The sequence below is a fragment of the Lissotriton vulgaris genome, chromosome 5 (assembly GCF_964263255.1).
Source record: "Lissotriton vulgaris chromosome 5, aLisVul1.2, whole genome shotgun sequence".
Taxonomy (NCBI): domain Eukaryota; kingdom Metazoa; phylum Chordata; class Amphibia; order Caudata; family Salamandridae; genus Lissotriton; species Lissotriton vulgaris.
In genome coordinates, this window is record NC_141693.1 from 796,236,303 (window position 1) to 796,264,284 (window position 27,982).

Below are 27,982 nucleotides of genomic sequence, written 5' to 3' on the forward strand. Positions count from 1 at the left end.
TATTTTAGATCCATCGCAGAATGGTTTTAGGCCCGGTCACAGTACCGAGACTGCTCTTCTCTCTATGACTGAACATCTTCGCTTGCTGATGGATTCTGGTTACACTGCGGCACTGGTTCTTCTTGATCTCAGTTCAACACTGTTTCCCACGCTATTTTACTTCAGCGTCTGGTGGAGGCTGGTGTCGACAATTTGGCACTTGAGTGGTTTCGATCTTTTTTATCTGGTCGCACCCTCAAGGTTGCCACTCCACCTTTTGAATCCAAACCTTATGCGATCGCCCAGGGAGTCCCGCAGGGTTCGGGTCTTAGCCCCACCTTATTCAATCTCTATGTGCAGCCGCTGGCTGCTGTCGCCAAGCGTGGGAACCTGACTATGGTGTCCTACGCTGACGACACGCAGCTGGCGGTTGCTATAAGTGGGGCTTCTGACCTTGAGGCTGCTAAGTTCCGGGAGGGGCTTATCTCCGTGGCACGCTGGATGACTGATAATTTCCTTCAATTGAACGCCAAGAAAACCGAGGTGCTCATTGTTGGGAATCAGAGTCAGTTAAGGGGCGACAACTGGTGGCCATCTCAGCTTGGTCCCACTCCTATCTCAGTCACTGAGGTTAAAAACCTTGGGGTATGGTTCGATTCCAAGCTCAGTTTCTCCACCCACACAAAAAAGGTTGCTGCCACGTGTTTTGGGACTCTGCGTCAGCTTCGATCCATCTTTAAATTTTTTGACGCGCCTACTAGACAGCTCATTGTTCAAGCAATGATTCTGTCTAAGTTGGACTACGCTAGTTTTCTTCTTCTGGGAGCCAATCAGGCTGAACTCTCTCGACTCCAACGAGTCCAGAATGCTGCCGCCAAGGCTCTGGTTGGCTTACCCTGATTTTGCTCAGCCAAAAAAATCATTCATAAGCTCCATTGGCTCCCTGTCGTTCAGAGGGTTAAGTTTAAGTCCCTTTGTTTATCGTTCAAAATCCCCAAACATTCTTCCCCTCAGATCTTGGAGCACCTTATCTCTTCCTATGTTCCAGCATGGTCTTTGAGGTCCTCTGGTCTTCACTTGGCTATAGTGCCACGTTTTAAGAGATCTAGGATTGGCGGCCGCTCTTTTAGAGTGCTTGCTGCCAAGTTATGGAACTCCCTTCCTGTTCATATTTGTGCCATTGATGGACTCTTGCCATTCAGGAAGGCTGTAAAGACTTTCCTTTTTCCCCCTGCCCCCTAGTGCTGTGGTGTTTTAGTTTTGTTATCGCTTTTGTCCGGTTTTTCTGTTCTGTTAGCGCCAGGACGCCCCTTTGCTGGGGCATCTGTGCGCTCTACAAATCCGGCTAACATAACATAACATAACATAACATTAAATGTCACATAATTTTTGCTAGAAACACTTCATTATTCTGTCATTTTTGCTCATGCTAACATGGCTTGGAAACGATATAAACTCATTGCTACTAGTTTACCAATCAAATACAGCAATAAGCAAATAAAAGATGACCAGTTAGCCTTTTTGAAGTGCTGTCCGCTGCACGGAAACTCATGTCTCTAAACTTTTAGTAGCTTTGAACCAGTTGAACAAGGAATTTTTTTTTTTTAATCTGCAGATCATGTAGCGAATGATGGATAATATGGTAAATCTGGCATATCCACAATTATGTGGAAAAAGCTGAGGCAGCAGTACAGTAATATATATGTAAAGTCCAATCCCCTCTCCACATGAAAGGGGCCGACACTTGCTTAGTGAAAAAGATGAAACTTTATTGCCAAATCTCCAGCGTGAGGTAGGGAGTTTCCTGCATCTGTGAAATGCTGGGATGACGCGTTTCAGCCTGACGGCTTTCTTCAGTGCTTGTTACACTTCCACATTGGTATTTCACCTGGGGGCCTAATTATATCCTGCCAGTCCACTCCCATTGGAGTGCGCTGTTACGCCCATTCTCCCCGGCCGCTGGTTGCGCTGATCTCAATTGCTGTCCATACCGGGTTTTGCAACACCCACTGTGAGGGCAAATTAAGTCATTTGACTCCTGTACACCCTGTGGTGTCTCAACAATGCCGGCTACAGATGCCAAACCCACACACAGCCTATATGGGAGACATAGATGGTAAGTCTCTGCTTTTGTCACCTTCCTGCAGTAAAAATCTGCTACCTCTCTCCCTAACGGCAGTATAAACACAGTGGTTGTCTGGTCCCGCTGGGGGGGGGGGGGGCTATATTCTTCATACACAATCCTCAAAATACAAGCCAGGCACGGTGCTCCAAACCAAGAGAGCATGCCGGTAATCAGTGCTTGTGACCGATACAACATAAAGTCCAATCCCACTCTCCACATGAAGGGGGCCGACACTTGCTCAGTGAAAAAGATGAAACTTTATTGTCAAATCTTCTGCGCAAGGCATGGAGTTTACTGCATCCGTGAATTGCTGGGAAGACACATTTCAGCCTGACGGCTTTCTTCAGTGCCTGTTCCAATTCCGCGTTGGTATTTCACCTGGGGGCCTGATTATATCCTTGGCAGTCCACTCCCATTGGAGTGTGATGTTACGTCCATTTTTCCTGGCTGATGCTCCGCTGATCTCAATTGCTGTACATGCCAGGTTTTGCAACACCCACTGCGAGGGCAAATTAAGTAATTTGACTCCTGTACACCGTACAAAAGCAGAGACTTACAATCTATGTCTCCCATGTAGGTTGCTGTAAATGTAAAAAAAATGTAAATTGATACTTGTATAGCGCACTATTCACCCGCAAGGGTCTCAAGGCGCTTGTACGAATACCGCTGTGGAACCCATCCTGGCTTTCCCTGTGAGGCGTCCACTCCTTGCCCCCCCCAAGGTGGAGGCCAGGCATCCTTAGCGTTGTGGGGGACGTTGTGGAGATTAAGCAAGCTATTGCCCAGAGTTGCAGAGTGGGACTCAATGATTGGAATAGGCACTGAGGCGAGAATTATCAGGTCCGTGGAATTTTTTAGCCCAATACCCGCCGAGGCGGGGAATTGAGCCCTGCTGTGTGGCTTTGGCATCCATAAAAATGCTGGCTATGGATGCCAAAGCCACACGGCAACCTATATGGGAGACATAGATTGTAAGTCTCTGCTTTTGTAACCTTCCCGCAGTACAAATCTGCTACTTCTCTCCCCAACAGCAGTTTAAACACAGTAGTGGTCTAGTCCGGCTGGGGAGCGATGTTCTTTATTCTTCATACACAATGCACAAAATACAAACCAGGCAAGTTGCTCCAAACCGAGATGGCATGCCGGTATTCGGAACTTGTGATATATATCATACAAGAAAGGAAGTCGGAGTCCAGGGGCTCAGAAAGCGGCGGTCCACGTCGGGCTCCGGATGCCCCAAATATTCCCTAAACAATCCTCAAAAGTGAAGTGTTGAGGACCGTCTTGAAGTTTCAATAAGTTTTAATCATAAAGTAGGTCTTCACTAGCGTGTTTTAATCACAAAGTAGGTCCTCACTAGTGTGGTTCAGCCGTAGCCTTGATCACAGTCATATATATATTCACAAAAAAATCAGAGGTTGTAGGGACGTTATAGTTAGGTTCAGATTTTATACACACAAACCCATAGAAATTCAGCAGTTATAGTTATCTAAAGTAACTCTGACTAGTGCCCTTACTCACACCCTGCCATGCATAGTTTTCTCATCAATAATTTCACAGCATATGTTGCAGTGATATTATCAAGATGTCGCAGAAGAGGTCATGAGTGATGTAATATGTGTGGCAATTAGCAATGCACATTGAGGGTCGAATTATAGTGACTTGCGATAACTATAAATGCAAAATGTCTATGGTTTTATCTGCATAAAATCTGAACCTAACTATAGAGTGCAGACAAAGTGACTGGCAAACTAATTTTGAAAATTTTGTGAAGATTAAAGTCATTAACAAAACCAAAAATGCTTTTCCTACAGAAACAACCGCCAGTAGGTTATATATATTAATTGAAAAAAAACAAAGGTTACAGGGACGTTATAGTTAGGAAATAGAATTTAAAAAAACCTTAGAAGTTCACTGAAAAAAACAAAGGTTACATGGATGTTATAGTTAGGCTGACATTTCACTTGTACAAAACCAGAGACATTCTGTGGTTATAGTTAGCTGAGCTAACTATAAAATCCAAACATGCAATGCACTGCTTATGACCTCACATATTACATCACTCATGACATGGTCAGTGACATCACTGATTACATCACTCATGACATCACTGATGACATCAACCACAGAATCTTAGACACACCTACCCACACCCCATTATAAGCTTTCATACTCCCCTCCAACTTCAATAGTCACATTCTCTAAACCAGTGACACACCAATACCAGTACTTACACACTCACTCACATATATATATACACACAGATCCACTCAGTTAGCCATACAGCCACTCATACACCAACCCACTGATTTATCCACTCATATACCCAAACAGCCACTCACATACAGTCAGTCACTCGTAGAGCTTCTCACACACCTACTCACTCACCTATAAAGCGAGTTATAGTTAGCTCAGCTAACTATAACTGCTGAATTTCTCTGGTTTTGTACATCCTTGTAACCTTTGGTATTTTCAGTTAATTTCTAAGGGTTTTTAAAAGTCTATTTCCTATCTATAACCTGGAACCTTTGTTTTTTTCAGTGAATTTCTATGGTTTTATAAATGATAATTCCTAACTATAACATCCCTGTAACCTTCGGTTTTTTCAGTGAATTTCTATGGTTTTTAAAGTAGTAGTCACGTTTGCAGAGTAGTGGAGAAAGGGGGCGGGTCTCTGACCCGCTCTCAGGAATCCCGCTGTGTAGGACTTACAGGAGGTACCAGGAGGGTTTCTTGGCCCCCAAGTCTCTCAGGAGTCATCCACCAACCAGTATTTCACCAGAAGCCATATTTATAGAGTGGTGGAGAAAGGGGGCGTGGCATACAAATGCCTCTTGGTATTCTTGCTTGTGGAATTTACTGGAGGTAACAGGAGATGTAGTTGACCCCACATCCAGTAAGTCCAATACAACAGGATAGCTGAGATCTGCTGGCAGGCTGAACCTCCTTTTTCCACCACTTTGCAAACATGCCTCCTGGCACACTACTAGTAGAGGGATGAAGGTATCTTGGCTATTGAGGGTACTTGGGGTCAAACTACCCCTCCTATTACCTCCAGTTAGTCCCATGCAGCAGTATTGCTGAAACCTGATAGCAGGACACACCCCCTTTCTCCACTACTCTGCAACCGCGCATCCTGGTTCACTACTAGCAAGGGGTAGACGCCCCCTTTGCTAATGAGGGTCCTTGGGGGCAACTACTACCACCATATATATATTTATATACATTAGTTAGTTATAGTCAAGGTCACTGGTATTATGCAACAAGGGAGGGCCAAATTATGCAGTAGGGTTGAGTAAATTATGCATCAAGAAAAGGCAATTTATGCATCGTAATGCGCTACATTTTATTATATTTACTCATTATTTTGTCATTTTTACACTTGCTAACACTGTCTGGGATTCGGTTGCAGCTTATTAAAACCAGTTTAATACCCCAAATATAGCAATAAGAAATGGAAAGATGACCAGTCAACCTTTTGCAAAGGGCCGTACACAGCATGACAAGAAGTGTCACTGCGTTTTTAGTAACCTTTGATCCGTTTAAGCTGGAAACAAAGAATTTTTGTTAAGATCTGCAGATTATGCAGCAGATGATGGACTATGTGGTAAATGTGGCAAATCTATAAATATGCAAAAAACACCTTGGACAGACAATCACATATTTCCAGTGGGCCTGGTTATAGTTAGGTCAGAGTTTCCATAGGAATAATGACTGTACGCGAACCTTTAATTACAAAAACATGTAATCCAGTTTAGCTCCTTCGTGAAATGTTTTGGGGTAATCTGTCTAGTGGGGCAGAGAAAAGGGGGACCCCAAAATACAATTTCCCCATTCAATTTCCATTGAAATATTTAGATAGCATTCCAGCCAAAATGACTGAAAGGAATTACACCAAATTTGGCAGAAAGCTAGATCTTTAGCCAGGAAGTGTGCTTTTTGTGATTTGGGGTAGACATGTTCAGTAGTTTTGGAGAAACCAAGGTCTTGCGATAGATAGATAGATAGATAGATAGATAGATAGATAGATAGATAGATAGATAGATAGATAGATAGATAGATAGATAGATAGATAGATAGATAGATAGATAGATAGATAGATAGATAGATAGATAGATAGATAGATAGATAGATAGATAGATAGATAGATAGATAGATAGATAGATAGATAGATAGATAGATAGATATTTGTGGGCTGTTCCCCAAAATCAGTACATGCATTTGAAACATTTTCTGGCCTTCTAATGGAGCTTGCATGTGTGGAGTATGTGGTCTCTCCATCAAAATGTGTCCATTGAAAGTATGTGCGTAGTATTGACTTCACCATTTAACAAGGTTTGCGAGTTTGCAGGTATTGGGCTCTCTGTAAAACGTTGCATACAGAGTGAGCAATGGCTGTGCGTAGTAGGGAGTTTGTAAGCTTATTGGGCGTGGGTGTCTGGAATGAAAGGTCTCTTGGTAAAGAGTTGTGCACATGGTGGACACTGTGCATAGTAGGCATTTCCGCACCTAATGGGCTTGGGTATCTGGAGGCAGTGACCTCTCTTTGAAAAGCTTTGCACAAGGCAAAGTGTGAACATATTTGGAGCTTGGTAACCTACTGGGACATAGGTGTCTGGAAGGGAGGGTTCTTCCTGAAGGTCTGTGCACAAGGAAAAGGCTGTATTTAGTGGAAATTTGACCACCTAATTGGACTTGGATGTCTGGAGGTACTGGGCACTACTTGAAGAGTTGTGTTAAGGGTCTAGGCTGCATGTTGTAGGGCTTGGACACACCAAGGGGCTTAGATGTCTTGAAGTAGTGGACTCTAAGTAAAAACTTGTGCACATGATGAAGAATGTGCCTAGTAGGGACTTGGACACCTAATATGGCTTGTGTGTCTAGACGGGGTGGGCTACATTATAATTATTTTGCATAACTATATATGCTTATGTAATATATGCTTTGTATGATTCTGAGCCATTAACTATTCATTCACGCATTCAAAGGCTATACTTGTTTGTAGAGTAATGTGAACAGTAGCATGGTGGATAATGTCAGTGATGTGATCAATTATGTTATTTCAAATGTCATCATTGATTTCATCACTGATTTTGTAGATCATAACAGGAGTGATGTAATAGATGAGGTTACAAGCCCTGTATGGTGGGGTGCAAAATATAGCAAGGTCTCTGAAGTATAACTGGTGATTATCAGTTGTTTTTAAAGTTTAATACGTTATGTTATGACTGATGTTGACACCCAACTATACCGACCCTTAAGCTTTTGTTTGTTTCAGAGAATTTCTATGTTTTTCTAGCACACATTAAAACCATTTTTGTATTTTTAACTATAACTTCTCTTTAACCTCTGTTTATTTCAGTAACTTTCTATAGTTTTGCTTATTTACCATAAGTAAAAATCTTTTATGTAGTCTTGAATTTCTTTGTTTTTCTAGCACATATTACAATCTTAAAATCTTTGTTGTATTTTTTAACTATAACTTCTCTTTAACCTCTGTTTTTTTCAGTAACTTTCTATAGTTTAGTTTTTTTGCCATAAGTAAAAATCTTTTATGTATTCTTAAATATAACGTCCCTTTAACCTTTGTTTTTCCCATTGGGTGACCAAGATGGTCTTGGGCCTTGTATTTTATCCTTTGCATTTATGCCCCACATGACTTCTTAAAAACAGGATGAAGACCCTCGACACAGCTGCAAACAGAAGTGGAGAGCAGGTGTCTTGCTCCGATGTGACCGTTGGCCTGTGGCAGCAGGAGAACTGTGCCTGATCACATGGCTAGCCTTGCAGAGTCATGTAGCTTGTGCTCAGCTTGGCGCTGAGAGTCTGTGGCGCCCCCATTTGCCTGTGGAGACACCACCACTGGGATTGGGGCCTACGTTGCCTGACCCCCCCCCCATATTGAAGACTGTAGTTACCTCTGATGCTGGAGCTGGTAGGGGAGCGAGGTGTCGGAGTGTCTGTATTAGCAATGCGCTGCTGGCCACGTTGCCCTATTTGGTAGCAATTCACTGCTGGTAAAATATTTTTTAAGAGTAGGTAGTGGTCCCATGGACCAGTGCCCATTCTTAAAAAAAGAAACTTAAAAGTTTCATTTTTTTTAAAAATGCATCCAATTTTCCTTCAAGGAAAACAAGCATTGTTTAAAAAAAAAAAGATTGCTTTATACAAAAGCAATAACAGACATGGTGGTCTGCTAACCACAGCAGACCACCATCCCTGTGATTTTTGTGATTCCCAATGGGTCGCAAACTGAGACCTAACTTATTAATATTTATGAGGTAGGTCTATTTGGAACCACTTGGAATCGCAGAAAGTGTATAAGACACTTTCTTATAATAGTGTTTGCGATTACCAAATAGCGAAGCGCAATATTCACAATTTGGTAATCCCAAACACTAAGCTTCGTACATCTGGACCTTAATTCTCAAAGTAATCTATAGTTGTAATTTTGATTTTAGATTTTGTAGTCAATTTTCTAAGTTAGCATTTAAAATTAATAATAATTTTTTCCACTTTCCATGCTCCCATTGGACTCCCACGGTTCTCACGTGGGAGTCTCTCAGCCAATGGAAGGCCCCCGCAAGAACTTCAAAGGGGTTTTAGTTCCTATTCTGGATCTTATGAGAGACCATCTGAACCACCAACATTTTTTTAAAGAGCTGTATTTACTATTAAAGAGTGTGAGCCTAGAGGTTTTTCTAACTAGATCACTTAATGAGGATCCCTTAAAGGTTTATGCACAGAAATCACCTTCTTTTAACATTTGCACTCCCTTTATAAATCAATGTCTGACATCATTTATATGAAGTGTTCACCCTGTGCTTAGTAGGGGCTAGCCCACATATTTGGACTTGGGTGCCTTGAGGGATTGGCCTCCGCGGGAGGGTGAAGACTGTGCATAGTAGAAGCTCCCCCATGTAAAAGAGCTTAGGTGTGGCGAGGGTCTTGCATCTGTTTGAAGAGCTCTGTATAGGGTGAGGCTGTGCATAGTAGGGCCTTGCCTTCATAATGAGGCTGGATGTGGTGAAGGACTAACCTCTGCATGAAGAGCGCTGTAAAGGGCAACATCTGGGTACATTAGAGGCTTGTAATCATGGACTGGCCTCTCCATGAAGTGCTCTGTGCAGGGCAAAGCCTGTGCTTCGTTGTGGGTTGCTCTGTAATTGAACTGGGATGTGGTGAGAGACTGGCCTGTGTGTGAAGAGCTCTGTACAGGGTGAAGGCTGTGCATAGTAGTGGATCGGCCACATTATGTAGCTTGTGCAGGGTGAGGTACTGGGCTCCGCAAAAACAGCTCTCTATAAGGTGAAGGTTGTATGTAGAAGGGGCTTGTTTGCATAATGGATCTAGACTGTGGTGACGGACTGACCTTTGAGTGAAGACCTCTGTACAGTGCATAAATGGGGGTTTTACAAGAAATTGGGCTTAGGTGTGGTGAGGGTAGTGTGATGTGTAGTACGGGCTTGTGATGATCAATTGATCTGTCTATGAAGAGCCCTTTGCAGAATGAAAGCTGTGCATAGTAGGAGCTTATCCACGTAACAAAACAGGGATGTGGTGAGCAACTGGCCTCTGCACGAAGAGCTCTGTAAAGGACAAAGACTGTGCATAGTAGCTTGGGTGTGGTGAGGGACTGGACCACGGGTCTCTAACCTTTTCTGTAGCAAGAGCTACTTCTGATTAGTGAAAATCATTGTGCGCTATTGTAGGCTAAGCAACTTGCACATTGTTAACAGACACCTCACGCCAGCCCATCTTCATTGACTGTAAGCATAACGTCCATAGAGCCAAATAATATGCTTTGAATAAAATTATTTAACTATGGCCACTATTAAAGGGCTACCATATGTGGCCAAGGGAGCGAGGTCTTTGGGGATGTATGAACTTGTATACGTATGAATGAGATATATGTGTATGGAGGACTGGGAGCCTAAATCATATGTACCTGTGGCACAGAACATACCTTTCACCATATGTGGCACCATGACATGTATAAAACAAACATGCAACTGTTTTTTTAAATGGGAGAAATAGAAAGGGCAGAAAAATATTCTGAGAAAATGTTCATAATATGGAAAAAATGTCTGCACTTTAAATGTCTCCCACTTAAAATAATGGCTACATTTTACGGTTATAAATATGGCACTGTGTCTACCAGCCACTGGGGCAAGATACCTGCAGTGTGTAAATTGAAGAGTTATCTTTATGTTAATATAGATTCTATAAAAATCATCATTTAAATTTCTCCCAATTCAAATTGCCACATTTATAAACAGGAGGTTGTCACTGCCAATGGCCTGTAGACATGGTGCCATATTCATAACAGAAAAATAAAGTCATTTGTTTAAGTTGGAAGAATTTAAAGTGAAGAAGCACGCTTAATAAAACATTAAGATGTAATTGACTTAATTGAAAGTGAAGAAAAATATTAACGCCTTAAACGCGGTGTAATTTCCTCCACGGTGTGGGAGTTTTATTGCTCGGGCAGGGCTGCGTCGACCAATGGACGTGCGCAACACTACCGAGGTAGTGCTCGCGACAGCCGTTGGCCGACTTGCGCATGTGAGGGGTTAAGACTTAGCATTTCATATATTTTTCTTAACTTAAATTTATCCCATTTAAAAAATGACTGCATTTTTCAGTAATAAATATGGCAAAGTGTCTACAGACCACTGGAGCAAGAGACCTGCTGTTTGTAAATGCAACACTTCAAAATGGTAGAAAATTAAAGTAACTTTTCATTTTCATTTTATCCTATTTAAAAGCATTCAGGAACATCATTTTAATCGTACACTCCTATATTGTGTTTACAAAGACTTTTATTTAGAATCACTCCAGTTTTATTTTAATGCCCAGAGTCCTTCCTATTTAATTTTGATGAGATCCCTTGAGCTATGGTTGACTCAGGGAAGAGGGTTGCGCACCCTCTCTCCTTTCCTCTTTATGCTGGGCCCCATAGGATGGGATCCTCGGGGTGATGATTGGCTCCAGAAGAGAGACTGGGTACCACCTTCCCCATTTCTTATTATTTCAGACCCCAGGAGATGGGTTCCACTCACCCAGGGGCTCTATTAATTTTTTAGAAAAGTGGTGGCTGAGGAGGAGCTTCGCGGGCAACCAAGATGGCCGCGTGAGCTCGGAGCTCCGAAGACCCTCCGATCCTCGGAATGTATCCTGTCGTCTATCCTGTCCCACGGAAGTGGGAATCTGTCGGTGAACTGCTGCTGACACGGGACTCGTTGTCCGATTGAAAATCTGAGGTCCCTAGGTGGAGCTACACCGTGTGGAAGTTTGGGGGGGACGACGTCATCAGCGCCCCTGCCTGAATCGGTGACTGCGACACAGCCGTGCTGTGGTGGAGTGGATAGAGAGTGACTGTCCCGTCTCGAAGTTGAGCTTGCGGAGTTCCGGAGTTTGTTGGCGCCGCATAAGCGGTCGCACGACTGCCACTGCTCATCGTGTTGGTACTCCGGCAAGGCCTGGGGACTTTCCCGATCGTGGTGGCCCTCGCCTATAATGGCTGGCAGGGGTGAATCCGACAGACGGAAGCCCCGGACCAGTAGAAAGTCAACTTTCTCTCAATCCACCAACATAGAACGCTACGCCCACCCAAAGGGTTCACCAGGGGCCGCTGCGAGGCCAAAGGACATGCATCGAGATGCGTCGCCGGATGACTCGGCCCCAACCCTCCGGGACGTTATGGGTGCCATTGCAGGCATCAAAGCAGAGATGCACAAGCAACACGAGGTATTGACGCATAAGGTCGACACGCTGGCTATTGAGGTCAACTTGATCAGGGCCGTCTGGGCAAGACTAATGATCGGGTCAAATCCCTTGATATAAAAACATCGAGCCTGACCTTGGATGTATCGGACCTGCAATCGGAGGTCCGTGACCTGAAAGCTGCAAACTCGCTGTTTGCCCGTAGGCTTGATGACTTTGAAGGACGTGCCAGGCGCCAGAACGTCCGAATTGTAGGTGTTCCGGAGAGGGCCGAGGAGGATGCCACCGACCTCTTTGTCGAGAACTTGGTCCAGAACCACCTGGCCAAGGGGGGCCTCAGCAAGTTTTTCTCGGTTGAGAGAGCTCATAGACTGCCTGGATGCCGTCCAAAGCTGGGGGCCCTTCCGCGTCCTATCATCGCCCGCGTGTTCAACTTTAGGGACCGCGACGCTATCCTGCAGGCATCGGGGAGAGGTGGACCGCTGAAATTTCAGAATGCTGATATTAACGTTTTCCCAGACTTCACCCAAGCGGTGCAGAAGCGGAGGCAAAGTTTCACGGGTGTGAAACATAGACTACACGAGTTGGGGATGAAGTACTCCATGCTGTTCCCCGCGAAACTACGCATCGAACATGATGGCCGTGCATTGTTCTTCGACATGCCTGAAGTCGTTGGGGACTGGTTGGACACTTTGCCTCAGCGCCGGGAGGAGCCCGAGGAACAGTTGGAAGGGGCAGCTGGAGGCCCTGATCCTCAGGAATAGAACGATCCTCTGGACTTTGTTCGGACAATGAGACTGCCCAGGCAGTAGTTTATACAGTACTGTATTTTTCGTTACTATCCTCGCTTATGATCGGGGGTACCGGGGGGGATAGGGTGGTCTTCTTTCTCCTCTAGGGGGCTTTTCGTAGAGTAGTTTTTGGGGGCGACAGGCACACTACGAGCTGGGGGGCTCTTTAGTCTAATGCAGGGGTGCAGGGTGGGGGGTGGATGGGTCGTTTGTTTTCTACGTGTTTCCTCTTTTCCTTTTTCTACTTCATGGCAAGGTAACTGTTATGCTGCTAATTGTGTTGTTGCGCCGCCGCCCTGCAGGGCAGGCATGGGCCTCTACATTGACGATGGGGGGTAAGAAGTTAAATGTTCTGAGTTGGAATGTTAACGGGCTAGGGGATCGTATTAAGAGAGGTGTGGTGCTACAAATGTTTAAGAGATGCATGCCTGATATCATTCTGCTGCAAGAAACTCATTTGATAGGGAATACATGCCACGCGCTTAATAGAAAAGGCTTCAAGATGGAGGCACACTCGGGGTTCTCTTCGGGGTCCCGTGGGGCGGGGATTATGGTGCTCATGTCCCTCCCGTTTCAGATTGAATCTAGCGTGATTGATGAGAGAGGACGCTACGTCGCCATCACGGGAAGGTGGGAGGGACGTACCCTAGTATTGGTTTCTGTTTATGTCCCCCCTGGTTTGCAAACGACTACGTTTCAGGATCTTGGGGGTGCCATTTTGGGCCTGCCCGCAGGTCTGCTTATAATTGGTGGTGACTTTAACACGGTTAGTTCTGGGACCTTAGATAGACATCCATCTAGAGATCTTCGGAGTGCGCAGTCCTGGCTTCCAGACTTATTGGACACTATGGGGCTTATTGACTGCTGGAGGCTTCTTCATCCCACCCAGCGTCAGTACTCCTTTCACTCCGAAGCGCATGGTAGCCTCTCTAGGATTGACTATGTTCTGGCTCTGGCGGCCCATGCGTCGGCTGTTTCTGAGGCCCGTCTGATGGCCAGGGGTATCTCGGACCATTCTCCGGTTTGGGTGTCCTTTGATTTTGACATTGTGGCGGCTAAGAGGGTGGCGCCGGTTAATCCGTGGTACTTCCGTAACCCTAAGACCCGCGGACTCCTGGCTAAAGCTATTGAGCTCTACTTTACTGAAAATGCGGGCTCGGCTGCGTCAGCTGTGTCCCTATGGGAGGCCTTCAAGACTGTCTTGAGAGGCGAAGCCTTCTCCCTAATAGCCGAGGCGCACAGACGTAGAGACGAGGATGCGGTGCGGGTGGAATCAGAGATCGAGGAACTTGACTCCCAATTGGAGACTGCCCCGACTCCTGCCCTGCTTCACGCTCTCTCCCTTAAGCAGTCTGAATACCGGGCCATTGTTACTGACGCTGCCAAGGCTATGGGCAGAGAACAGCAAGGGAGGATATACGATGTTGGGGACAAGGCAGGCAAGCTTATTGCGTGGCTTGACCAAAAGGAGATGGCTTCCCGAGTTGTCCCTGAGGTGCGGGGGGAGGACGGCCTGTCTGTTACCGATCCCAGCGCTATAGTCACGGTTTTCACCGAAAACTTCGAGTCCGTCTACACCTCGGTTTCTGACATGTCTGTGGCGGGCTCGGCCGCCCTTTTGGGAGAGGTGGTCCTCCTGTGTCTGTCGGACATTGAACTCGACGACATGGACAGAGGTATAAAAGCAGATGAGGTCGCATTGGCGATACGCTCTCTGAGGTCCGGCAAGGCACCCGGCCCTAATGGACTCCCGGTGGAGCTCTATAAAATAAAGGCCGACACCATCGCCCTGCCTCTGCGGGACATGTTTTTGGAGGCGCGAGAGATGGGCACGCTCCCCCCAGACCAGAGGTTGGCCACCATTGTGGTCATTCATAAGGAAGGGAAGCCCAGAGATCTATGCCCCTCGAATCGCCCTATTTCTTTGTTGAATGCCGAGCCTAAGATCCTCGCAAAATTACTGGCCAATCGACTGGTGGGCGTGATTAGCGACTTGGTTCACCCAGATCAATCGGGCTTTATTCCTCACCGTAACACCGCCCTTAACCTTATGAGACTCCATGCGGTCATGGCGAGGATTCGCACGCTCCGGGAGCCGGCCGTCTTGCCGTCCTTGGATGCCACGATGGCCTTTGACTCTCTTGAGTGGAACTACCTGTGGGTGGTGCTGGCGAAGTTCGGGTTTGGCCCTGACTTTATAGGATGGGTCAAACTTCTGTATGCTAGTCCACTTGCCAATGTTACAGTCAATGGTCGAGTGTCTGCATCCTTTGCTCTTCGCAGGGGTACCAGGCAGGGCTGCCCCTTGTCGCCCCTGTTGTTCGCGTTGGCGCTGGAACCTCTGGCTGCCTGGTTGCGGATTCACCCAGATATCAACGGGATACGGTGGTCTTCTGGCTTCGAGGACCGCGTGTCTTTATATGCTGACGACATCTTGCTCTACCTTACCTCTCCCTGTAAGTCCCTTATCGTGGCATGCGACGTGTTGTATACCTTTGGCAGGTATTCGGGCCTAGTCATTAACTGGTCGAAGTCACACCTATATGTTTTGAGTGGTGAGACTCCGCGGCTCCCCAGGGGTTGCACCATACAGATCGCGAGGCAGGGGTTTAAATACCTGGGCATCTATATTTCAACTGATGCCCAGACACGTTACGCGAACAACTTGCTTCCCCCTCTTGCGCGCCTCCGGCGTGACGTAGAGGGGTGGCGGAAGCTACCGCTTTCCCTGCCTGGACGTGCGGCGTTGTTCAAAATGATGTCCCTGCCCAGATTCGCTCCAGAATACCCAGGACCCAGTCCCCTCCAGGTACTTCAGAGAGGTCGAGGGCTTACAGCGGGCCTTTCTTTGGGACGGCAGACCGCGTATTGCTATAGCCAAACTCACGCTCCCGTGGTATGATGGAGGTATCGCTTTGCCTGATATCCGGAGGTACTATTGGGCCTCCCAACTAGCCGCCCTCAACAATGGTTTTTACGGTCAGCCGATAGTCCGGGGTACGCCATGGACCGGATGCTCCTTGATGGTGGGAAATACTACAGGGCGCTGTACTCGAGATCTCTGGATGGAAGAATGACGGGCCCTACCAGGACAGCGGTGCACATATGGAGGACTGTCACAAAGGCACAGGGATGGAAGGGGAGACTCACGTTGGCCACCCCACTTTACGACTCGGACCTACTGGGTAAATTGTGGCATACTAAGGGGTTTGACCGATGGGACCTCATTGGTATCTCTAAGGTCGACGATATGATGGCCAAGGATGGGATTAAATCTTTTGCCGCTTTACAGACAGAATTTCAACTGGGAGCAACAGACTTTTTTAGATACGCTCAATTGCGGCACGCCCTGCTGGAAGTGCTGCCGGTGGGTGAGAAGGTCCCTGAGTCGTCCCCGCTGGAAGATAGGGTGCTGGATGGTCATATGCCGGACAGTGCTATCTCGTTGGTATATAAAAAACAGATTAATGTCCGGACGGACCTCCTTCTGAGTGTGAGAGACCAATGGGTGCGTGATGGAGTTGAACTGGATGATGAGGATTGGCAGTGTGCGGTGTCATCCCCCAAGGAAGTGGCAATCCCAGCCAGACTACGTTTGGTCCAACTGGAAATTCTCCATAGGGTGTATGTGACCGGCCCCCGGTTGATTCACATGGGCCACTCGGTGGACGGTCTTTGTAGGCGTGGTTGTGGTGAACTGGCCACCTTCATGCACATTATCTGGGAGTGCCACACGGTCGCTTCCTACTGGAGGCGTGTCCACGCTGTGATGTGTGAGGTGACTGGTGTTGAATTGCTGGCTGAAGCTCGGCGCTGCTTACTGAATGTGTGGGGCCCCACGGACTACAATAATGCGCAAACCCAGTGGGTCACTTTGGGAAACATGGTGGCGAAGCGCGACATCGCTCAGAAATGGGGTGCCACATCGCCTCCCTCTGTGGAATTGTGGAAGACCAATATGGACTGGTGCATGCTTCGGGAGAAAACAGTTTACGTGGCCCGGGGCAAACCCAAGAAATGGCTTGGGATCTGGGGGGCCTGGAATGAATACAGAGGTGATATCTGTCTCCCTCCTGACACTGCCCCATTGGAGGTACGACTTTCCCCTTAGCCTTTACTTCCAACCAAACTACTGTTACCTTGCAAAATCCTGCATTCTTCCCCTCCCGATATCGTATATTTTACACTGTTCATACGCGTACTCTTTGGGCTCAAGGCCCAGCCTTCTCCTGCGCAGGGTACTGTCGCATTTACGTACTTTTGCCTTGCCTTTTTCGCACCGTTTTGGGTGCTCTTTTATGGTATTTTACTTTGTTTTCATTACTTATAACATAAAATTAAACCTTGTACGATTTTATAATATGCACTGTGTGCACTGATCATCCTCTTTCTATACTGCTGCCTAGCCTCCGGGATGTAAGGCTGAATAGCTGTGTACTTTGATCTGTAAATAAAGGTTTTCCAAAAAAAAAAAAAAAATGTGGTGGCTGCCATTTTGTTTTTCTTTTCCTGCTGGAATAATGTGGAATCATGGCACAAAAAATCCTTTTGGCTTTGGGTGGGGGGGTCTCTCTGGGATCTGCCCACAAGGACTACAGTGGACTACAAGGACTACAGTGGCAGGGTATGCCTACCTTGCTCCCTTATATCTTTTTTCTGTATTTTTTGGACTTGGGACAGTCCCCAGTGTCCTGTATTGGCTGATGCAACATTTTCTTTTACGTTTGCTGCCAGCCTTTCATAGTGCATGATCTTGCAAGATCCTGACTTCTGCAGGAAAAAGGTGGCCCATGGGAAAAAAGCCCTGTAGGCAAATAATACGCTCAATTTGATTAAGTCGAGTTCATGGAACACTTGCAGTAGTCCCTCAAACCCAACTGTCCAGATCCAAAAAAAGTCTATGTAAAATGAATGGGAAAATGTTATTTAGGGAGCCCTAATTTTTCTTGGGTCTTCCTTCACAGACCACCCCGAACGTTAACAAGAAGGACATGAGGTGGATGAACCTTTTCTAGAAGGTTTTATGATGATTCGTCAAATGCAGACCCAACTATAACTGCCTAATAGTTACCCCCATTGAGTAATGTGTGTGTTGCAGGGTTTACCAAGGGGAACCCTCAAACCTATTGAAATCAAATATATGTATTTCTTTTTTTTTTAAATGGGGCACCACATACCCTAAAACCCACTTACTATATCTTACCCCCACCATCCCAGATATCTAACTCTCCCCTTACTACCCCGTACCCCTACACATCCCTGAACCCTAAAACACTTGCTGCCCTTTACATCTACACCTATTAAAGAGTTTTAATTTTCTAAATAATAAAGATTAATGTAGGCATACTTTAGTTAGCATAACTAGGCCGCACTGGGCAGTTTTGACAATCATTCATGAAGTGCTGCAGAAAAGTGCATGCTTATTTTAGAAGTACTAGTCTTCCCGTGCATATGAATTTCTTTATTTCGGAAAATCCATTAATATACCGCCTCAGCCATGTTCTGCGCTAAGAAAAATGTATACTAATTTCTTCTTCTATCATGAGGGAAGGATGTGATTCTGTTACATATTCAAGGTTACTTAGCATAGCAATCCTATAGTTGAAAAAGCTATTTTATTCCTATATTTCATATTGTATCGTTTAATTTCCTTGATGACTTTAATACAGCTTTAACCAATAAGAATGCTTTAGGGAGTAGACGTTACAACTAGCAGATTGATTGGTTGTCATCAGTGAAACATTTACAACCCAACCCATCTACGTAATATCCTGCTATGACTATGTGTTTGCCTTCTGTCCAAAAAACATTAGAAAATATGTGTTCTTTTAGGCATTCATTAGCGATAGACTCTATGACAGTTTATTTTGCAAATGTATTTAAATAATTATAATCATTCCTTTGATTTATTAATTCAAATTTTTGCTTTATGTAATGATACTGTTTTGAATAAACACATGATGTTATTAACTTTAGAACCTTGTCATGTGTAGGTTTTATTAATAACCTTGGACTAAGTCTGAGAGACTCACTCCGACTCCCACCCAATGGTCCATTCTTTTCTTAATTAAAGTGGGAACACCCTCCTGTACCTGAAATTCCCTTTACCACTCTTTGCTCCTATGATCGTTGATTGCTAAAAAAAACATTACTATCACTTACCCTTATCCAACCCTGAACCCTAAACATCTTTAATATGCCTTATCCCTACCCATCCCTGAATCCTCAAAAACCTTTTTCTACCAATTCTCCAACTTATTTCATTAAAATGTCCTATAAATGATGAGATACTAGTATCCCGGGGCACGAAGGGAAGTGTCAGCACAAGCACAGACAGGACCTTGTAAAAAACAAGTCCTTCCTCTCTACCCCATGGGAGTCGACATTGTCTCCACTGAAAGCTATAGACAGTAGTATATTCTATAACCCATACATGAAGATGAACAAATGGGCTCAGTGATGAAGCAGGATGAGTAAACTTGCCTACCCTCCATAAGCTACCTCTAATGTAGCTTACTTCGCTTTTGTCCTGAACAAGGCCCACAGACCCATGAGGGCTACCAAGGGCCGAAACATGTTAACCTATTAAGACCTACAATAAGGCGCAGTAGGACATTGACACTTCCACTACAGCACCACCAATTCACCTCTTTAACCTTGCCCCATCCTTGCTAAATAAAATATTTAACCGAGGACAGGAGGCAATTTTAACCTCCCTCTTCACAACACACCTTCGCACTTACTTTTCACAACTATCGCAAAACCAGATGGTCTACCTCCTGGTGGAGGATAAGGCGATCACTTGGAGAACCGAGCACTCAAGTGATAAAAGACCCAATGATCATACTGCTCACTTAAACAACAGAGCGAAGAATCAAGATCTACCACACCGTTTGCTTAATGTGAATGAGGGTCTTCACCATACCAGAACCCTAGACCCTGCTAAGGACAGGATGTGTGATTCATTCCCCTTTGATTTTTTACTATATCCAAAAGAAGTGGAATGAATCTCTGCTTCTTCCTTCTTCTTTTGATTAAACGACGATACTTTATAGTAAAATCAAGTGAAATTAAATAATTTTATAGAATGTGCAATACCCGAAGGTGTCTTAGGGCTAAGCGGACCATACAATCGAAACCTTCTGCCAGACGATGGACAAATCTAGAAGGAGAAATTGATCTATTGAGTAAATAGCAAGGTCTTCAACTGCTTCCTAAATTACTGCAAGGTGGATTGAAAGAGAAAAGCGAGAGGCCAAGCCCAGTTAATGCTGCTGAATAGAAGGAATAACGAAAATCCCACTTTGCCGAACTGCAAGACATCCATTGTCATCATCTACTTATTAATACTGCAGAAAGGTATTGCTTCTGCAAAAGGGAGTGATATAATGAATGTATTGTTGCATGTGTAAATGTAAGAATTCCTCGCTGACCTTCTTTTTCAATAAAAGCAGCGTTGGACACTGCAAGATTATATAATGCATTTTGTATTATTGCAGGTTGGCCATTCGACAACGTGATGTGTAAAATGAGCGGGCTGGTGCAAGGAATGTCTGTTTCAGCTTCAGTATTCACTCTCGTGGCCATCGCTGTGGAAAGGTATGTTGCTTGCATGATCTAGTCAACTAATACAGGCATGTTTTATAGTGTGCGCTAGTAACAATACATGGGTGCTTGGGTGGCAGTTTGTACATAGTGAGTTCTACTGTTTTTGATTAGCACACAGGAAAAAGTGGACGAGCAGGAAAAGTTCACGAAAAAGACAGGAAAAAGATGATAAACGAAAAGGACAATATTAAAAAAAAAAGCAGCAGTATAAAAAAATAAAGATAAACATACGGGGAAGATTACATGTAATTTAACAGAGAAGAACACTTTATAGAAACAAGACGGCAGTCTTTCTATTAATCTATTTATAGATCTATAACATTATTTAGGACTATTTAAAAAAGGGGATATTTAGGATTCAGGGACGGGTTGGAAGGAGTAAGTGAATGTTGATATTTAACTTGCAATTGAACGACTAGGAGATGGTCTCAAAAGGGAACAACTTTTCACCGGTGGTTCAGAGAGACGCAACCACGTTTTTCTATATGGGTGTTGACATTATTGGATTTTCCCCCTAATGGAGGGGCAAGTCCAATAATAATTTTAAAAAGTGTTTGTGGAAACAGTGGTAACGGTAAGAAATATCGTCTCCATAAAGAACCCAAAGGCTCATTATCTGGTAGATTTAGAGTCACAGATCAGTTACTCAAAAACATGAGCCAAAGTCTTTAAGACACTCTTCACCTACCAATGGGAAGCTTGGCAGAGCTCAGAGTTTTAAACTGACGTATATAATGGGATATTCAAAATACTAAAAGCAACAAGAGAAGACATTGCCATTTCAAGTAGTGGGAAAAGGTATTTTGACAATTACTGGCAGAGTAATACTCTTTTATCTTTCACTCTCTTTTGCCTCATTGATAAAAGAGAATCCCTCTCTTCTTCCTTTGTCACATTGGCAATTACTCCATGGGGGATGAGATATAGAGGGTCTTACACTTTTGTAACATCCTCATTCTAACAATGACATACATACTAATTTTAGTTTTAAGGAAACTGAATACATTTTGAAATAGGAAAGCTGCCAGGGTACGTTGGCTCAATCAATCAATACATCTTTATCTGGTCGGGGATACGACCATCAAAGCTCATTAATAGAAACATTTTAAAATTAGCAGGATATAAAAAGCGTAAAAAGTATCATGAAATATCGGCCCAAATCGCCTGTTTAAATTCGTAATACATACATGTTTCACCTACTCAACAATACACAACAAAAGACAATCTCAGGGCCTGAATAATACAATTTAAAACAGTGAAACAAATCAATGGGGAGTCTAAGCGCTGCAAAAATTCAGCCTTTCAAGATGTGAGTTAAAAGCCCTCTCTTTGAGGATTGGCCACAGGAATTGAGATCTATAGGCTGCATAGAGTGGTCTACTCACAATTAGGCCTGAATAAGAGTTTTTCTTGCCTCCACAAGGATCCAAGGAAAGACTTTCCTTAGCATTTTCAAAATGCCAAAACATTAGCTAGACAGTGATTTTACATGCTCTTCAGAAGAAAGGTTACTGTCCAGCAGGATTCCCAGATTCCTGGCCTGCTTAGTGGGGCAGGGACCCTCCCCCAGTTCCGCCGGCCACCACTCCAGAGTCCATAGTTCCTCCGCCTTCCCGAACAGGAGGATCTCAGTCTTATTAGAGTTCAACTGGAGGAAAATGTCCCTTATCCAGGCCGCAATGTTCAACATACAGGTCTTGAATTTCATTTTGGGGACCTCGGGATCCAGATCGAATGGGATGATCACCTGTTTGTCGCCTGCATATGAAATCGTCTGAAATCCAGACGCCCTTATGATTGCAGACAATGGAGCCACATAAATGTTGAACAACGTTGGGCTAAAAATGGAACCCTGCGGGACCCCCTTGTCCACTAGGCTGCTTGCTGAAAAAAATGGCTCCAGTTTGACCTGCTGAGATCTCTTTCGCAAAAAGCTTTCCAACCATGCCAGAGCTTGCCCCTCAACATTAATCTCCTGAAATCTGCAAAGCAGGATGGAATGGGAGATAGTGTTGAAAGCCGCCGATAGATCTAATAGAACCAACATAGTAGGCGACCCTTTGTCCAGGGACATTCTGATTGGTATACACTCCGGATCACCGACCGACCCCTGCCCTCACCACGTCTTCAACAAGGCCGACGCTGTCATCGCACCCCACCTGCGAGACATCATCAACACATCCTTCGACACCGCCACCTTCCCTGAGAGCTGGAAACACGCCGAACTCAGCGCTCTACTCAAGAAACCAACAGCGGACCCCACCGAACTCAAGAACTACCGCCCCATCTCGCTCCTCCCGTTTCCAGCCAAAGTCATCGAGAAGACCGTCAACAAGCAGATGGCCGCCTTCCTCGAGACGAACGGATCCCTCGACCCCTCACAGTCCAGCTTCCGAGCCAATCACAGCACCGAGACCGCCCTCATCGCCGCCACCGATGACATCCGAGCCCTGATGGACAATGGAGAAACAGCGGCCCTCATCCTCCTAGACCTCTCCGCAGCATTCGACACGGTCTGCCACCGCACCCTAGTACAGCGCCTCAGCAACATCGGAATCCAGGACAAGGCGCTGGAATGGATCATCTCCTTCCTCGACGGAAGAACACAGAGAGTCCGCCTACCACCGTACAAGTCAGAGGCCTCCGAAGTCATCTACGGCGTCCCTCAAGGATCATCTCTGAGCCCCACCCTCTTCAACGTCTACATGAGCCCCCTCGCGGCCATCGTACGCAAACACAACCTCAGCATAATCTCCTACGCCGACGACACCCAGCTGATCCTCTCCCTGACCAACGACCCCGCCTCCGCCAGAGCCAACCTGCACGAAGGGATGAAAGAGGTAGCCGAGTGGATGACGACCAGCCGCCTGAAACTGAACTCGGACAAGACGGAGGTCCTCATCCTGGGCTCCTCACCCTCCGCCTGGGACGACTCCTGGTGGCCTCCTGCCCTGGGCACCGACCCAAACCGACAGACCATGCACGCAACCTGGGCTTCATCCTGGACTCCTCCCTCTCCATGACCAGGCAAGTCAACAACGTCTCCTCGGCGTGCTTCAACATCCTACGCATGCTACGGAAGATCTTCTGGTGGATCCCCACCGAGACCAGGAAGACCGTCACCCAGGCCCTCGTCACCAGCCGACTGGACTACGGCAACGCCCTCTACGCCGGTACCACCGCCAAGCTCCAGAAGAGACTCCAGCGGATCCAGAACGCCTCAGCCAGACTCATCCTCGACATCCCACGAACCAGCCACATCACCAGACATCTGAGAGACCTTCACTGGCTCCCCGTCAACAAAAGAATCACCTTCCGCCTCCTCACCCACGCACACAAAGCCCTACACGACCAAGGCCCGAGCTACCTCAACAGCCGGATCAACTTCTACGCTCCCAAACGCCACCTCCGATCAGCCAACCACGCCCTCGCCGCCGTCCCCCGCATCCGAAGAGCGACTACAGGAGGAAGGTCCTTCTCCTACCTGGCCGCCAAGACCTGGAACTCCCTCCCGACTGACCTGCGCCTGACCCAAGACCACCTCTCCTTCAGGAAGAAGCTGAAGACCTGGCTGTTCGAGCAGTAGCGGCACCCCCCCCCCCCCCCCCCCAGCGCCTTGAGACCCTACGGGTATGTAGCGCGCTCTATAAGTGTCACTGATTGATTGATATACACCTGTTACAACGCACTACAGTTACAACGCGACTTTTACAACGCATACCATTACAACGCATTGTGCTGGGGGGCGCTCTAGGATAGGGAATAAGTATAATTTACTATCCAACACCTTCCCTAGGGTCCACGGGGACTGGAGTTAGAATAGTAAATTATACTTACCACTATCCAGCTCCTCAAAGCGCTATGCGTTGTAATGGTATGCGTTGTAATGGTCGCATTGTAACGGTAGGTAGTTGTAATAGTATGCGTTGTAACATGGTACATCCTTCTGATTATGTCTCTCACTTCCATCAGGGCAGCCTCCGTACTATGTCCCGTTTGGAAGCCAGATTGTGCGGAATCTAATAGCTTGTTCTGCTCCAGGTGGCTTATTAATTGCTGGTTTCCCATCACCTTAGACCCACATGGCAACAGGGATATTGGCCTGTAGTTCTCCATTTCCAAGGGGTTAGCTTATGGCTTTTTTAAAAGCGGTCTCACCAGAGCATGCTTCCACTTCTTTTGGAAGATGGCTGTAGATAGGGAAATGTTACAAACATCCCTCAATGAAGGAGCCAAGGTAGCGGCCATGGCTGCCATGACAAAAGGAGGGGCACAATCTGATTCTTCTCCTGACTTGATTGCTTCCAGGGCTACTCTTATTTGCTCCTTTGTAATAGTGGAAAACTAGTCCAGCTTAGGTAGAGAGGGGATCCTCGCCTCTGGCTTGGGTGACATTATGCTCTTTCATCCCCCAGAGTATTATAGATGGTATCTATCTTTTCTCTGAAGTGGGTGGCCACCTTATCACATATATCTTGCGTATGTGGGACCGTTGAACTGCTTACGGAAGGATTAGTACATTCTTTTAATATTGCAAACAGTTCCTTAGAGGAGTTATTTGCTTCTGCAATCCTCCTGCTCAAATGTTCCCTTCTGTGGTTTTTACAATAGCCCAAATAGGCTCTGTGCCCCTCGTTATATGCCTGCTTATCTACTACACATTTAGTTCTTCTCCACTTTCTGTTGTTCTGATGTTAAAGATGCACAGTTTACATTTCCCTGCACTATGTGGCAGACACCACGCAGTGCCTGCTACATAGTGCAGGGAAATATGAGGGGGGACCATAGGTGCCCCCCACGTGCTACAAGGAAGTGCCCCTTCACCAGGGGGGACCGCGACAGGCCCCCAAAGTCAATCTCCAGTATAACCGCCATTCAAAGGCTGGCTTGAAGCAGCATCATAATATGGCGGCCGGTGCCTGCTAGGCAATGCCACCATTTTGTTGATGCAGGTTGGGTCCGCCAGGCAATTTGCCTGGTTTGGACCTGTGGTGGATGGACTTTCCATCCACCATGCACACCGCCCACCATCGTAATCTGGTAGGCAGAAAAGTGCTTTGCGATGGCGATGGCAGTGAATCCGACATCGGCAGGCTGACGGTGGCGGGTTCACCACCATTGTAATGACCCTCTCTGTTATTTCCCAACACCAGGCCTCTAACAGTAGTCACAAAACCTGCGACTGTAGAGTAAGTGTTTCCAACCGATTGATCACTAGCTACCAGTATCTCCCAGACTACTTCATAGTAGCCTGCATCCTTTAATTAATTTTTGAATGAGCACTGGGTCGCATTCTTGTTTTAATGTTAAGGGAAGACTGGGTTATTTTACATCATTAGGGCCTTATAATGATCAGTGCTCAGTCAGATTTATGACCCAGGCTGGGGCACAGAGGTAAAGCCCTGAAGCACTGAGGTATTTAACACTCAAATAAAAGTCCCTGTCAACTCAATATTGGAGAGTGAAAACAAAATTATGTTTGGGAATGCTTTAAAAAAGAACATTAAAATAAAGATACCGTAATGATTACGTTAACCCTTCATTTTAATTTCCTCCCAAGTGTCACATTTACAAAGAGCAGGTTACTTGCTCCCAGTAGCCAGTAGGCACTGTGCCATATTTATAACTGAAAAATACAGCAATTTTTAAAATGGAGGACATTTAAAGTGAAGAAATACATTTCTATGAAACATTAGGTCTTAATGTTATTTTACACTTTCAATTAAACCAATTGCTTCTTAATGTTCTATGAAACCTAATATTCCATTTTAAATTCCCCCCTTAGACAAATGGCTGCATTTTTCTGTTATAAATATGGCACTGTGTATGCAGGCCACTGAGAGCAAGATGTCTTCTGTTTCTAAATGTGACACTTAGAAATGGGAGAAAATTTAAATGATGAGTGTTATGGAATCCATAGAAAGTAAAAGTTATGGCTTTTTTAAAAGCGGTCTCACCAGAGCAATTTCAGTTTAATGTTTTCCCATTTTAATGTTTTCTCTTTACACAGAGCAAGCATCTTGATTCCAGTGGCTGGTAGACAGGGTCCATAGTTATAAATGAAAAATAGAGCCATTTTTTGAAGTGGGAGAAATTTAAAGTGCAGAAAAAAAGTTCAATATTATGAACATTTTGCTGAACATTTTTCTGAACTTTGAATTTCTTTTTTTTTTATTGAACAGTGCAAATCACAATGATAAAATGTCTTGTAATGACACCATACAGCACATCTGTCCTGTTTTTCTAATTTTCGCCCCTTGTCCAACTCCCCCACCCCGATGCTCAGACCAGACTTAGATACAACATATCTTCGGTATACATATCACATTTCAGGTAGATATATAAACGGAAAACAAAATGTTAACATGGTTATATAATAAATAAAAAAACCTCATATAGCTTTTATATACAGAGATATTTCTAGGTCCAAATGTTCTATAATTGTAACCACTGTAATATAGGATCCCATATTGCCATCCCCTTTTTGCGTTTACTAAAGCCTTTTCTTTTTTATATGCCTACTTCTAAACTGCAAGTGGCCAGCAATCTCGATCTCCATTGTTGAAAAGCTGGAGCATTTGCATCGAGCCATGCTGATGCCACACATAATCTGAAAACCGCCATTGCAACAAATATCAGGCCACACATACTTTGCGGTCATGGGGGATAAGCTATTGCTAGCATAATCTCCTCAGCTGAGATTATTACTGTTGTTTTAAGTAATTCTGACAAATAGTCTGAGATATCATTCAGGACTTTCCTAAGTATCGGGCAAGAGGCAAACCTATGCATACTATCTGCTTCAGTGGAAGCGCATCTCGGGCACATAGTTCCCTTCTCGGACCCCCATTTAGCTATTTTATCTGGTGTATAGTACAAGTGAAAAAAAGTCTTAAAATATTGAGCTTGTTTTTAGTGGACATTAAACTAGATTGATATAAAGTGAAAGAATAGTTAACGGCTTAAGCCGGGACTCCAAGTTTAGACTGCCATGTACTCGTATGATTCTCTAGATCATCCGGGAGACAGCAGATCATTTGTTCATATATCGTCTACAACCCGTGGATCTATCATCTCTTTCTTGTCATTAAGAATAATTAGTGTTTTATTTTGATTTAATTTATACCCTGAGATCTGACCAAACTTAAAGGCTTCTTCTTCAATCACACCGATTGCATTCACTGGGTCACTGGTAACTAATGCAATATCATCAGCATACGCTAGCGTCTTTGTATCCTGATCTCTGATACGTATCGGTTGAATCTCTCAATTGTTTTCTAATCTTCGTATGTATATGTCGATATACACTGCAAATAAAAGGGGCGAGCCTGGACAGTCTTGTCTTGTCCCTCGTTTAATTGGAAAAAATTCTGATATTAGTCCATTCACCAGGACAACCGCTGAAGGGTCCTGATATAGATTTTGAACTGCTCTAATGAATGATGCCCCAATCCCTACTTTGGCCATTACTGCCCAGAGATAGTTCCAGGAGACCCTATTGAAAGCCTTTTCGGGGTCTAGCAATATAAAGGCATAGGGTCTCCTGAAACCTCTGTCCAGTCAAATAATGCGATGACCCTCTGTATGTGATCGGTGGTTTCTCTTCCAGGTATAAACATGTGCTGTCTAGTTAATACTACTTTATCGATATTAGGGGCTAATCGCATAGCAAGTAGCTTAGAATATATTTTTGAGTCGCATGTTATTAAGGTTATCGGACGGTATGATCCCAGCTCAGTAGGGTCCTTATATA

The 27,982-nt window shown here is 45.1% G+C and overlaps 1 protein-coding gene across 1 annotated transcript in view; it reads left to right on the forward strand.

The window, feature by feature from the left end:
• Nucleotides 1-27,982, forward strand: part of NPFFR1 (neuropeptide FF receptor 1) — a 1,604,207-nt gene that overhangs the window by 1,429,205 nt on the left and 147,020 nt on the right. The window contains exon 3 of the mRNA XM_086920211.1: nucleotides 20,121-20,220. Coding sequence (XP_086776337.1) covers nucleotides 20,121-20,220 — 100 coding nt within the window. The remainder of the gene's footprint in view (nucleotides 1-20,120; nucleotides 20,221-27,982) is intronic.